The sequence below is a fragment of the Podarcis filfolensis genome (genome assembly GCF_964270895.1).
Source record: "Podarcis filfolensis genome assembly, chromosome: 6".
Taxonomy (NCBI): Eukaryota; Metazoa; Chordata; class Lepidosauria; order Squamata; family Lacertidae; genus Podarcis; species Podarcis filfolensis.
Genome location: NC_139609.1, coordinates 93,576,603 through 93,589,198, shown reverse-complemented (window position 1 = coordinate 93,589,198; position 12,596 = coordinate 93,576,603). Strand labels below are relative to the sequence as shown.

At 46.2% G+C, this 12,596-nt stretch overlaps 1 protein-coding gene across 4 annotated transcripts in view; it reads right to left on the bottom strand.

Annotated features, from left to right (window-relative positions):
* The window catches only part of UCKL1 (uridine-cytidine kinase 1 like 1), a 90,719-nt gene that overhangs the window by 45,633 nt on the left and 32,490 nt on the right, over positions 1 to 12,596 (bottom strand). For all 4 annotated transcript variants that reach the window (XM_083618780.1, XM_083618779.1, XM_083618781.1 and 1 more), the window contains exons 3-4: positions 11,613 to 11,719; positions 2,810 to 2,980 (exon numbers count right to left, since the gene is read on the bottom strand). In XM_083618780.1, the coding sequence (XP_083474906.1) occupies positions 2,810 to 2,980; positions 11,613 to 11,719 (278 nt within the window). The remainder of the gene's footprint in view (positions 1 to 2,809; positions 2,981 to 11,612; positions 11,720 to 12,596) is intronic.

Genomic DNA, 12,596 nt, shown 5'->3' with positions numbered 1-12,596 from the left:
GGAAATTTTTAATGTTTGATGCTTTACTATGTTTTTATATTCTGCTGGAAGCCACCCAGTGTGGCCGGGGCAACCCAGTAAATAAATAACAAAATTATCACGATCATCATTATTAGGGGAGCTGTCAAAGAGAAGTGGCCTTTGGTGAGATCAGGTTTTATGTAAGGGATGGGGTGAGGCTGTGGTTTCCCTAGATGTCGATGGGCTCTCAACCTTTCCCAGCCCCCAAACCAAACCTGGAACCTCCCCCCAGCCAGAGAAAAGTGTGGAGGAGTCAAGGCACATATGAACATAGGAATATATATTTCTGCAGCGGATGTATGCAAGGATGTAAGCTTTCATCAGAATATGACTCCAGGCTGACCGCCAAAAGAATATGCAATCAAAACGGAATGACCTTCTGTGGCTTTTACAACTTTTCCTTGCAAAGAGCAGGGTGTTATCTCACACGAACAAAGGTGTTCTTGTCCAAACACGCCGAGATCACAAGAGCTGCGCTCCAAATGTAAAGAACATCTAACTTTACCGTATTAGCCCGGATATAAGCCGCACTTTTCTTTCCAAATTCCGACCGTGAAAAGTTAAAAGTGCGGCTTAAATTCGCGACCTTACAAAAATTGGCTTTCTCTTCTTTTTTCAAAATGATTTTTATTTAATTTTACTTTATATTCCACACAATCATCATGACTTCCCTCAACTTCCCCTTCTGGTTCTTTAAATATTTATTCCTCCTGCCTGTTTTACTCTACTTTAATTTTGTAATCTGTTGTATTTACAGAAATATTGCAAAGAAGTGGACTCACCAGCAGGATGTGAGTAAACACTTACAATTAAGAAAACAAAGATAAAAGTTAAGATGCAACAATTGGGGAAATAATAAAATGTAAGGTGTGATTTGGGAAGTATGGCACAAAAATGGCAAGAATGTGATAATATTTAGGTAAAAGATTGCAAAAATTGGCTTCCTCGATATTGCGGCTGAAACAGACATACGGTAAAATGGAATGGGTGTGAGTGCCTGAAGAATTTTAAGGGCTTATATTTGGATATTGTCTTTTTCTCTTCCCACCCCCCTTGAATTTTAAAGGTGCAGCTTATTTGTGGGTGCGGCTTATATTCGGGCCGATACGGTATGCGTCAAACCATAACAGATTATACAGCTACGATTGCATGCTCAGTTGGCTATCAGTCATAGATTGCACCTGGATATCGACTGGTTTAAGTTCTTGCATGCCTGTGTTGAGGAAATATATTATGTTCATCTCTAGACCTTGATTTTATTTGTTTATTGGGAGTCCAAAAGCACCTGGGTGGCCCCATAAGCTCACTATCCCTGCCATCCACCAGAACTTCCCCTTTGCCAAGTTCCCAAGTATGTTTGTGTGTGTATTAATAAATTTAATATTATTATTTTAATAATAAAAAGGGCACAGCTTCTCGCAAATGTTTGCAAGCACCCTCGTCTCATCATCATTATTATAGCCATCTGGCTGGGTTTGCGACATCCGGGAGCCGATTTGTTCGGGAGCCAAGCCATTCAAGTACCAAGGTACCACTGTATTGGGGAAGAAAGACCTGGGAGATGAGGGTTCAAATCCCTGTTGGAGGGCAGGTGGGACAGAAAAGTGTTAATAAATAAATAAAATTCTACAGCTGAGTCGACATACTCCCCACCATCCCAATTTTCACTGCATGCATTGGGAGGGATAAAATGATAAAAATGGTAAGGAAGAAATTTAAGGATTATTTAATTAAATATGTTAAGATAACTTAAATAGAACTACTTGTGAGTAACAGATTGGCCTAGGATTTAAATATGCAAAGTTGTATAACATTATGGATAGAAGTCAATATGAAAAGAAAGAAAGATGTTAATTGAACAAGTAAATTTTATAAGAAAATAGTGTTGGAAAACTGCTACAATGAGCTAAATGGAAACTCAGCTCGGGGGATTTGAGGAAGTCACCTAACAATGATAACAAAAGTGGGATTAAAACAGTTAGGATAAATGTTTGTTTGTTTGTTTGTTTTTTGATATTGTTATGTTTTTCTTGTTTGTTGATATGTTTGTTATAAATTTGGAAAACCAATAATTTTTTTTTGAAAAAAATAAAAATAAACATGGGAAGGAAGGGCATTTTGGCAATTCTTTCAGGGGTGAGCAACTTACCAATAGTGGGGCGGGGAGGCAAGAGTGCCCCCCCAGCTGGGTGGCACCCCCACTTTGATTTCCCAGAATTCCCTCTGAGCAACCATTGGCATCGCTTGCAAGCAAGTTTCATTCCGTCGCCCCAAGGAAGGGGGTAAGACCCCCCCCAAGACCTTAAGCCTCCTCTCCCCCAGGAATTTCGATTCCAAGCGGATGGATGCAAAATACCCCACAATGTATACCATATTTTCCCTCTATAAGACACACTTTTTCCCTCCTAAAAAGTAAGGGGAAATGTGTGTGCGTCTTATGGAGCGAATGCAGGCTGCACAGCTGTCCCAGAAGCCAGAACAGCAAGAGGGATCGCTGTGCAGTGAAAGCAGTGATCCCTCTTGCTGGTCTGACTTCGCTTCGCTGGAGAGGCGCTGTGCAGAGAGGGAGAGCTGTGCAGCGCCCCTTCAGCGAACTGGGAGGAGAAACGGAGCCCCTTCCATTTCTCCTCCCGGTTTGCTGGAGAGGCGCTGTGCAGAGAGGGAGAGAACATTTTTTTTCTTGTTCTCCTCCTCTAAAACTAGGTGTGTCTTATGGTCAGGTGCATCTTATAGAGCGAAAAATACAGTATATAATAACCCTTAAAAGACCACCTGAGGCGTGGCTCACCCATTCTTTCTTGCGGCTGTGGGTAGTGAAGTCGTAGATGGGAATCTTGACGCTTTTGCCTTGCTTGAGTTTCTTGAGGGTGGAGATGATCAGGTCGAAGTCGAAGGCGTCAGGGTGGTCGAAGTTGAAATCGTTGCTGGATGCCTGTTGCTGCTGCTCCTTAGTCAGGACCTGACGGAGAAAGAAAGAGGGGGTCACCCTCCGAAGTGCAGCCATGGGGAGGACAGGCAGGGCAGGGTGGGAAATCAGGGAGCAGGAAAGCCCTTGGAAAAGGAACACTTCTTTTGGTGTGGTTCCGTTATAAGACGGTCTTGAAGGGGGAAGGAATGGGTTTTCTGTGCAGTCAGTCTGAAATGGGACCCAAAATCCTCATTTTTCCTCCTCCAAGGGAGCATTTCTAAAATGCATTAACCTGAGCTCTTGAGTCAATGTATAAACAGAAAGCCAGCTGTATAAACAAGTGCTCAAAGCCCTCTCCTTTATCAGTCCGTGACGGCAATGGATGACCTTGCCAGTTCCAGTGGAGCAGGGATGGCACGTCTGGGTCTTATCTTACATCCTGACCACAAAAAACGCACAGACCTTGTCAGGTCTGACAAGAGGCCCGGGAACGGCGCCAGGAGCGCTCTTAGAGTTGGTGACCTCCTGCCCCAAGATAAGAGTATAGGAACAGGAACAACCTTTTATGGTCAAGAGTACCGGAACAGGAATATCTGTTTATGGGCATGGATGTCAACTTACGTGTATAAGCTGACGTGGTTGGATTCCTGGGGAAGGGGGGAGAGGGTGCCTGGAGGATATATATACTGCATGAAATTTCTCATGTCTTTGGACTTGCTGTGAACTGACCACGCAAGTGCCTTCTGCTATCCGGAGAGCAGAATAAACTCTTTCTCTGAATCAACCTCGGTGTCATTTGACTTCCTTACTACCTCCCGGGAGCAACACAGACCCCACCAGTCAGTAAAGTCTAATAAGGCTACAGTCTAGAAGTGCTTCCTGTTCCCTGAATCTCTACGCTCTCTTTATTATAATAATAATAATAATTTATTATTTATACCCCGCCCATCTGGCTGAGTTTCCCCAGCCACTCTGGGCGGCTCCCAATCAGTGTTAAAAACAGTACAGCGTTACATATTAAAAACTTCCCTGAACAGGGCTGCCTTAAGATGTCTTCTGAATGTCAGGTAATTATTTATCTCTTTGACATCTGATGGGAGGGCGTTCCACAGGGCGGGCGCCACTACCGAGAAGGCCCTCTGTCTGGTTCCCTGTAGCCTCACTTCTCGCAATGAGGGAACGGCCAGAAGGCCCTCAGCGCTGGATCTCAGTGTCCGGGCTGAACGATGGGGTCACTCAGAGGAGAAGATGGTGAAATGCAAACAGGGGACACAGAAAGGGCTGAACTCCTCAATGCCTTCTTTGCCTCAGTCTTCTCCGATAAAGAAAACAATGCCCGACCTGAAGAATTTGGAGCAAATGATTCAGCAGAGGAAACACAGCCCAGAATAACTAAGGAGATAGTACAAGAATACTTGGCTAGTTTAGATGTATTCAAGTCTCCAGGGCCAGATGAACTGCATCCAAGAGTATTAAAAGAACTGGCAGATGTGATCTCAGAACCACTGGCAGTCATCTTTGAGAATTCCTGGAGAACAGGCGAAGTCCCGGCAGACTGGAGGAGGGCAAATGTTGTCCCTATTTTCAAAAAGGGGAAAAGAGAGGACCCAAATAATTACCGCCCAGTCAGTCTGACATCAATACCAGGGAAGATTCTGGAGCAGATCATTAAGCAAACAGTCTGTGAGCACCTAGAAAGGAATGCTGTGATCATCAATAGTCAGCATGGATTTCTGAAAAATAAGTCATGTCAGACTAACCTGATCTCGTTTTTTGACAGAATTACAAGCCTGGTAGATGAAGGGAACGCAGTGGATGTAGCCTACCTTGATTTCAGCAAGGCATTTGACAAGGTGCCCCATTATATTCTTGTAAAGAAGCTGGTAAAATGCGGTCTTGACTATGCTACCACTCAGTGGATTTGTAACTGGCTGACTGACCGAACCCAAAGGGTGCTCATCAATGGTTCCTCTTCATCCTGGAGAAGAGTGACTAGTGGGGTGCCACAGGGTTCTGTCTTGGGCCCGGTCTTATTCAACATCTTTATCAACGACTTGGATGATGGACTCAAGGACATCCTGATCAAATTTGCAGATGACACCAAACTGGGAGGGGTGGCTAACACCCCAGAGAACAGGATCACACTTCAAAACGACCTTGACAGATTAGAGAACTAGGCCAAAACAAACAAGATGAATTTTAACAGGGAGAAATGTAAAGTATTGCACTTGGGCAAAAAAAAATGAGAGGCACAAATACAAGATGGGTGACACCTGGCTTGAGAGCACTACATGTGAAAAGGATCTAGGAGTCTTGGTTGACCACAAACCTGACATGAGCCAACAGTGTGACGCGGCAGCTAAAAAAGCCAATGCAATTCTGGGCTGCATCAATAGGAGTATAGCATCTAGATCAAGGGAAGTAATAGTGCCACTGTATTCTGCTCTGGTCAGACCTCACCTGGAGTACTGTGTCCAGTTCTGGGCACCACACTTCAAGAAGGACACTGACAAACTGGAACGTGTCCAGAGGAGGACAACCAAAATGGTCAAAGGCCTGGAAACGATGCCTTATGAGGAACGGCTAAGGGAGCTGGGCATGTTTAGCCTGGAGAAGAGGAGGTTAAGGGGTGAAATGATAGCCATGTTCAAATATATAAAAGGATGTCACATAGAGGAGGGAGAAAGGTTGTTTTCTGCTGCTCCAGAGAAGCGGACACGGAGCAATGGATCCAAACTACAAGAAAGAAGATTCCACCTAAACATTAGGAAGAACTTCCTGACAGTAAGAGCTGTTCGACAGTGGAATTTGCTGCCAAGGAGTGTGGTGGAGTCTCCTTCTTTGGAGGTCTTTAAGCAGAGGCTTGACAACCATATGTCAGGAGTGCTCTGATGGTGTTTCCTGCTTGGCAGGGGGTTGGACTCGATGGCCCTTGTGGTCTCTTCCAACTCTATGATTCTATGATTCTATGATTCTATGATGGGGGTGGAGACGCTCCTTCAGGTATACTGGACCGAGGCCGTTTAGGGCTTTAAAGGTCAACACCAACACTTTGAATCGTGCTCGGAAACGTACTGGGAGCCAGTGCAGATCTCTCAGAACCGGTGTTATGTGGTCCCGGCGGCCACTCCCAGTCACCAGTATAGCTGCCGCATTCTGGATTAATTGCAGTTTCCGGGTCACCTTCAAAGGTAGCCCCACGTAGAGCGCGTTGCAGTAGTCCAAGCGTGAGATAACTAGAGCATGCACCACTCTGGCGAGACAGTTCGCGGGCAGGTAGGGTCTCAGCCTGCGTACCAGGTGGAGCTGGTAGACAGCTGCCCTGGACACAGAGTTAACCTGCGCCTCTATGGACAGCTGTGAGTCCAAAATGACTCCCAGGCTGCGCACCTGGTCCTTCAGGGGCACAGTTACCCCATTCAAGACCAGGGAATCCCCCACACCAACCCACTCCCTGTCCCCCAAAAACAGTACTTCTGTCTTGTCAGGATTCAACCTCAATCTGTTAAGAAATCAGAAGCATTTTTACTCGGCATCGTAGGAGATGATATTAACAGACAGGACTGTGAGTTGTTTTTATATGCAATGCTGGCAGCAAGAATATTACTGGCACAAAAATGGAAGCAAGAAGAATTACCGACGAAAGAAGAATGGCGGATGAAATTGATGGACTATGCAGAACTAGATAAATTAACAGGAAGGATTTGAAACCTGTGGGACCAGAGATTCTTAGAAGGCCGGAATAAATATATGAACTATTTGAAAAGTAATAGTAATGAACAGATTACGCTAGTAGGACTGCAAGAAGTTTTGTAAGGAGGACTATTTGAAATATTTGAAAGACTATGAGAATTATTAGTTAATGATAATTAAGAGCAATAGAGAAATTAAGAAAAGCAGAATAAGTGATAAAGAACAGAAAATCATCAGAGGTGTTGAAGTCTAAAACATTGTATAAGATAAGAAGTTATGCTATATGACTGTTGGAAATGATATGTTTAAAAAATCAATATATATATAACAGTATTACAAAGAGAGCGTAGATATATATATATATATATATATATATATATATATATACACACACGCTCTCTTTGTAATACTGTTATGAGTTTGGGGTGGGCAAATAGGCTGTATGCAGACCCCCTTCTAACCCCTGGATCCAGCAAGGGTTAAAATAGAAGCCAGGCTAGCTTCCTGGGTTGAGGTGACAGCCTGGGTGATGAGCCATTAAAGGGAACAAAGGAAAGAGGATCTGTGAGAGATTGCAAATTCCAGGGGTGCAGGGCCTCCCTCAACTGGCTGCAAGTTAGAAAAAGGCAAAAGCAAGAGTCGGGAGTTGGCAATGATGCCACCTAGAAGTAAAGCAATGAGCCAGAGAGAGAGTCGGAGCAACTTTCGAGAGCAACGTTTTATTCCTGTTCAAATCCAAGGCTGTGGCTGTGAGAGAAACAGGACCCTCTTGAGGGGGTTCATGCTGTGAAGCCCTCCATCTTGACTCAGGCATCTCTCACTCACAGGTTTCCCTCCTCTGGAAAACATGTGTCCCACTTCTAACACCAGTGTTGCACACAACCCCATTTGAGTGGTGTGAGATTCCAAGGGTTCCAGGCACTTACCCAGGGTTTGTGTTTTCTTTTGAGAATGAGCACGTTTCCGAGCACAATTCAAAGTATTGGTGCTGACCTTTAAAGCCCTAAACGGCCTCGGTCCACTATACCTGAAGGAGCGTTATTGGCAGTGCTTAGCAAGGAGCCGTGGCTGAACTTGACACCGGAGGTTGGGCAGGGCGGAACCAATAAGAGCCTGTCGGATCAGGGTCAGGGCCCATCTGGTCCAGGATCCTGCTCTCACAGTGTCCAGCCAGATGCCTCTGGGAATCCTGTCCAGGGATCGGAGCACAGGACCGACTCTCCCCTCCTTTGGTTTCCAGCAACTGGGTTTCAGAATATTGCTGCCTCCGACTGTGGGGTCAGGGCACTGGCACCCTTTGGGACGAGGGGCGGGATATAAATTACCGTATTTTTCACTCTATATATCGGTGCGCACCGATCCCTCTTGCTCTTCTGGCTTCAGCGATAGCTGTGCAGCCTGCATATGCTCCATAAGACGCACACACATTTCCCCTTACTTTTTAGGAGGAGGAAAGTGTGTCTTATAGAGCAAAAAATACGGTAGATAGATAGATGGATGACAGAGAGATAACAAGACTGGTGACTGGGAGCGGCCACCAAGACCACATAACACCGGTCTTGAAAGACCTACACTGGCTCCCAGTACGTTTCCGAGCACAATTCTAAGTGTTGGTGCTGACCTTGAAAGCCCTAAACGGCCTTGGTCCAGTATACCTGAAGGAGCGTCTCCACCCCCATCGTTCTGCCCGGACACTGAGGTCTAGCGCTGAGGGCCTTCTGGCAGTTCCCTCACTGCGAGAAGCCAAGTTACAGGGAACCAGGCAGAGGGCCTTCTCGGTAATGGCACCCGCCCTGTGGAACACCCTCCCACCAAGATGTCAAAGAGAAAAACAACTACCAGACTTTTAGAAGACATCTGAAGGCAGCCCTGTTTGGGGAAGCTTTTAATGTTTAATAGGTTATTGTATTTTAGTGTTCTGTTGGACGCCGCCCAGAGTGGCTGGGGAAACCCAGCCAGATGGGCGGGGTATAAATAAATAAATAAATAATAATAATAATAATAATAATAATAATAATAATAATAATAATAATAAATATTACGAGGAACACAGGAGACTGTGGCGTCCTTATGATATATGGCTTATTTACACACACATATATAACCTGAGCCTGCAGTGGAGGGGCTCACAGTATTAACCCCTCGAAAGGGTCTTGTTTCTCTCTTGGATTCAAAGAGAAATCAAGTGTTGCTCTCAAATGGTGCCCTGACTCTCCTGCTCGCTGCTTTACTTCTAGGTCACATCACTGTCAATTCTCAACACTCGCCTTGGTCTTTTTCTAACTACCAGTCTGTTGACGGATTGGGGCTTCCCACCCATTGCCCATCTCACACACAGCCCCTTCCCTTTAACGGCCCATCGCCCAGGCAGTTGCCTCAACCCAGGAAGCCAGACGGGCTTCTATTGCTGGATCCCAGGGTAAGAAGGCTCTCTGCATAAAAGCCTGCTTCCCCCTCACCCCAAACCCATAACAATACCACTGAGAAAGAGGGAGGAAAGACCGAGGGTAGGAGTTTTCCTCTCCCAAGGATCACAGAATTGTAGAGTTGGAAGGGACCCCAACGATCATCTAGTCCAACCCGCTACAATGCAGGAATCTCAACTCAAGCATCCATGGCATATGACCATCCAACCTCTGCTTAAAAACCTCAAAAAAAGGAGAGTCTACTGGATTCACGAGCTGGATCTGATCTTCAGGTCACAGGTTCACCACCTTAGAGGCCTAACAGAAATGTTTCTATCAGAAAACAGTATTGATGGAAGAGAAAACTAAACGCATAGAGGGTTGTCTTACACCGATTCAGCCCATTGGTCCATCTAGCCTAGTAGTGCTCACTCTGGCCAACAGCAGCTCTCCAGAGTCTCAAGGCTCAGAACGCTCATTCCCATTGCTTGCTACCCAATTCTTGCTTAATGGGATTCGAACCCGTGACCTTCTGCGTGCCAAGCACCCGCCCTCCCACTGAGCTGCTGAAGATGGAACAATAAAAGCGGCAAATGAGCTGCGCGTTCTGTTAAACAAACGGACCAGCTGTGATGACAAGATATGGGAGGATCTGATCGAAGACACGGAAAGATAACTTCAGAAGCAAAGATCAGCTAATTAAACTGTGTGGGCTTTGGAAGATAAAGCCTGACAGCTTTGCAGAAAATTGGGCGACCTCTTAATTAGCCGCGCAGGCAGGAAGAAACTGAGGTGGGTCCATTGTCGAGGCTGAAATCCCGGGACAGATCATAGTCCTGGAAGCCTTCTTACCAAAATAGGTGGTGATGGTTTAATGTATTCATTCATTACATTTACCGTATTTTTCGCTCCATGAGATGCACTTTTTTCCTCCTAAAAAAATATGGGGAAATGTCTGTGCGTCTTATGGAGCGAATGTGTGGTCGATCGCTGGCTCCCTTTCCAGCCCCGGCCCCTTGCCTCTCCTGGGCAAGGGGAGTGTGATGGCCTGGGATTCGGACTTGGATGCTGAACCTGAGGAATCCCAGCCTGCACAGGAGTCTGAGCCGGGTGAGCCGGGACTGGGGCATGAGCCTGACAAACTGGAACGTGTCCAGAGGAGGGCAACCAAAATGGTCAAAGGCCTGGAAACGATGCCTTATGAGGAATGGCTAAGGGAGCTGGGCATGTTTAGCCTGGAGAAGAGGAGGTTAAGGGGTGATATGATAGCCATGTTCAAATATATAAAAGGATGTCACATAGAGGAGGGAGAAAGGTTGTTTTCTGCTGCTCCAGAGAAGCGGACACGGAGCAATGGATCCAAACTACAAGAAAGAAGATTCCACCTAAACATTAGGAAGAACTTCCTGACAGTAAGAGCTGTTCGACAGTGGAATTTGCTGCCAAGGAGTGTGGTGGAGTCTCCTTCTTTGGAGGTCTTTAAGCAGAGGCTTGACAACCATATGTCAGGAGTGCTCTGATGGTGTTTCCTGCTTGGCAGGGGGTTGGACTCGATGGCCCTTGTGGTCTCTTCCAACTCTATGATTCTATGATTCTATGAAGGGTCCTCACCTGTGTTGGATCCTCAGGTGCAGGCACCAGCTGAGTCTGCTCTGGCTCCTGAGGTGATGGAGGACCCATTGCCTGCAGGTGCTCCACTCTCAGCCCTGTCAGGGGAAGCTGAGGTTGCCTCTGGGTCTGGTAGCCCTTCAGCCTCTCCTGAGCTGCAGAGGCTCAGGGCAGAAAGGCGGAGGGAACTAAGTTCCCGCAGGAGAAGTGCTCGCCTCCAGGCCAGGAGAGGCGAGTCACCTGTGGACCGGGGCCACCCTATGCCTCGGGGCAGATAAAAGCCAGCCAGCCCAGTCCCAGGTTGTGGGAGCAACATTGTTGGTAGCCTGTTCCTGCCTGCACCCTGTCCTGCTCTTCTGCCAGAGTTCTTGACCCCACCCGACTCCCTGCCTTGGACCCAGCTACAGCTTTGACGGACAGCCTCCATACCGCACCATCGACCTCGGACTGGACTCGGACCTCGCCTCTCGGTTAGCCCCCAGGACCAGCACAGTGAGCCTTCATCCCCTGCCTGGGAGAGGCTGCGCGTGGCTAAGGCTCCCCCAAGAGCCACACTCCCTTTAAAGAGCACGCAGAGTGTGTGTGCAGCTCTTGGGGGCTTTTCCCCAGGGAGGGAGAAGGGACTGATGAGCTGCCCTTCTCCCTCCTCGGGGAAAAGCCCCCAAGAGCTGCACACACGCTCCATGCGGCTCTTTAAAGGCAGCGCTGAGCAGAGCCTCCCGCCTGCATTCGCTCCATAAGACGCACACACATTTCCCCTTACTTTTTAGGAGGGGGAAAGTGCGTCTTATAGGGCGAAAAAATACAGTATATACAGCCAGGGAACTTCTTCCAGCTGAAGAGAAAAGGCATGAAACAAATGTCTCTGAATAGACAAATAGGATGCCCTGCTCTAACACTTTTACCTCGCTCCCTTTCCTAAAAGAAGAAAATTAAACTGAAATGTAGGTTGTGATGCTGAGCTCTGCCTCTCTCACCTTGTAGAAGGAGTCCATGGAAAGGAGAACGACCCAGGGCACGTCCAAGGCCTCGATTATCATTCTGGCCACGGTGGTCTTCCCCGAGGCGCTGCCTCCGCCGAGACCTGGGTCGGGGTGCAGGAAGATGTAAAGGAATCAGCTTAGTTTCAGTTTCGTCTGTTTATTAAAAACATATTTTTGTCAACCTTCCTTTATCCTGACAGATCCCAGGGCAGATTAGGAAGCATATTTTTATTTATTATTTTATTGATTAAATTTGCATACTGCTCTTCATTTTTTTGCAGAAAGCAAGCACAGGGGGATGCTTGTGCAGTTAAAGCTGCAAAGAGTTAAGGCTGCAGCCTTCGCTTCTTTTATCGCTTTTTGTATATAATTTTATTATGTTTTCTGTTTTACAATTTAACATTTTACATCCTTAAGATATCAATGGTTTCCCTTCTGCTCTTTCCATGGTTCATTTTACACATCATAAACCCCTGCACATTTTACAAAAAAAACCTATACTATTCAGTATCCCATTATTACATCCATCAAAACTTATTTACACTGTTGAATTTATCTTAATGCTGCCAACGTTTTCAGCTGTACACAATTATTTCCCATATATTCAGTCAACATTTTCCCATCCTCTTTAAACGCATGTTCTTCTTGTTCTCTTATTCTATATGTTAAGTCTGCGAATTGTGCACATTCTGTCAACTTAAGTTGCCATTCTCCTTTGGTTGGGACTTGGCTCGTTTTCCATTTTGGGCCTAACGAAACATGGGCCACAGCAGTGGCATACATAAAAAACCTTTTTTGACACCTGAGAATTTCAGTCTGAATTATCCCCAATAGAAAGGACTCTGTTTTTGGGGGGAACGTACTTTTAAACACCCCCCAATGTATCATTTCCCAATACTCTTTCACCCTTTTACAAGTCCACCACATGTGAAAGAACATTCCCTCCACCTCTGGGTGCAGACTTTGTTTCAATCTTGT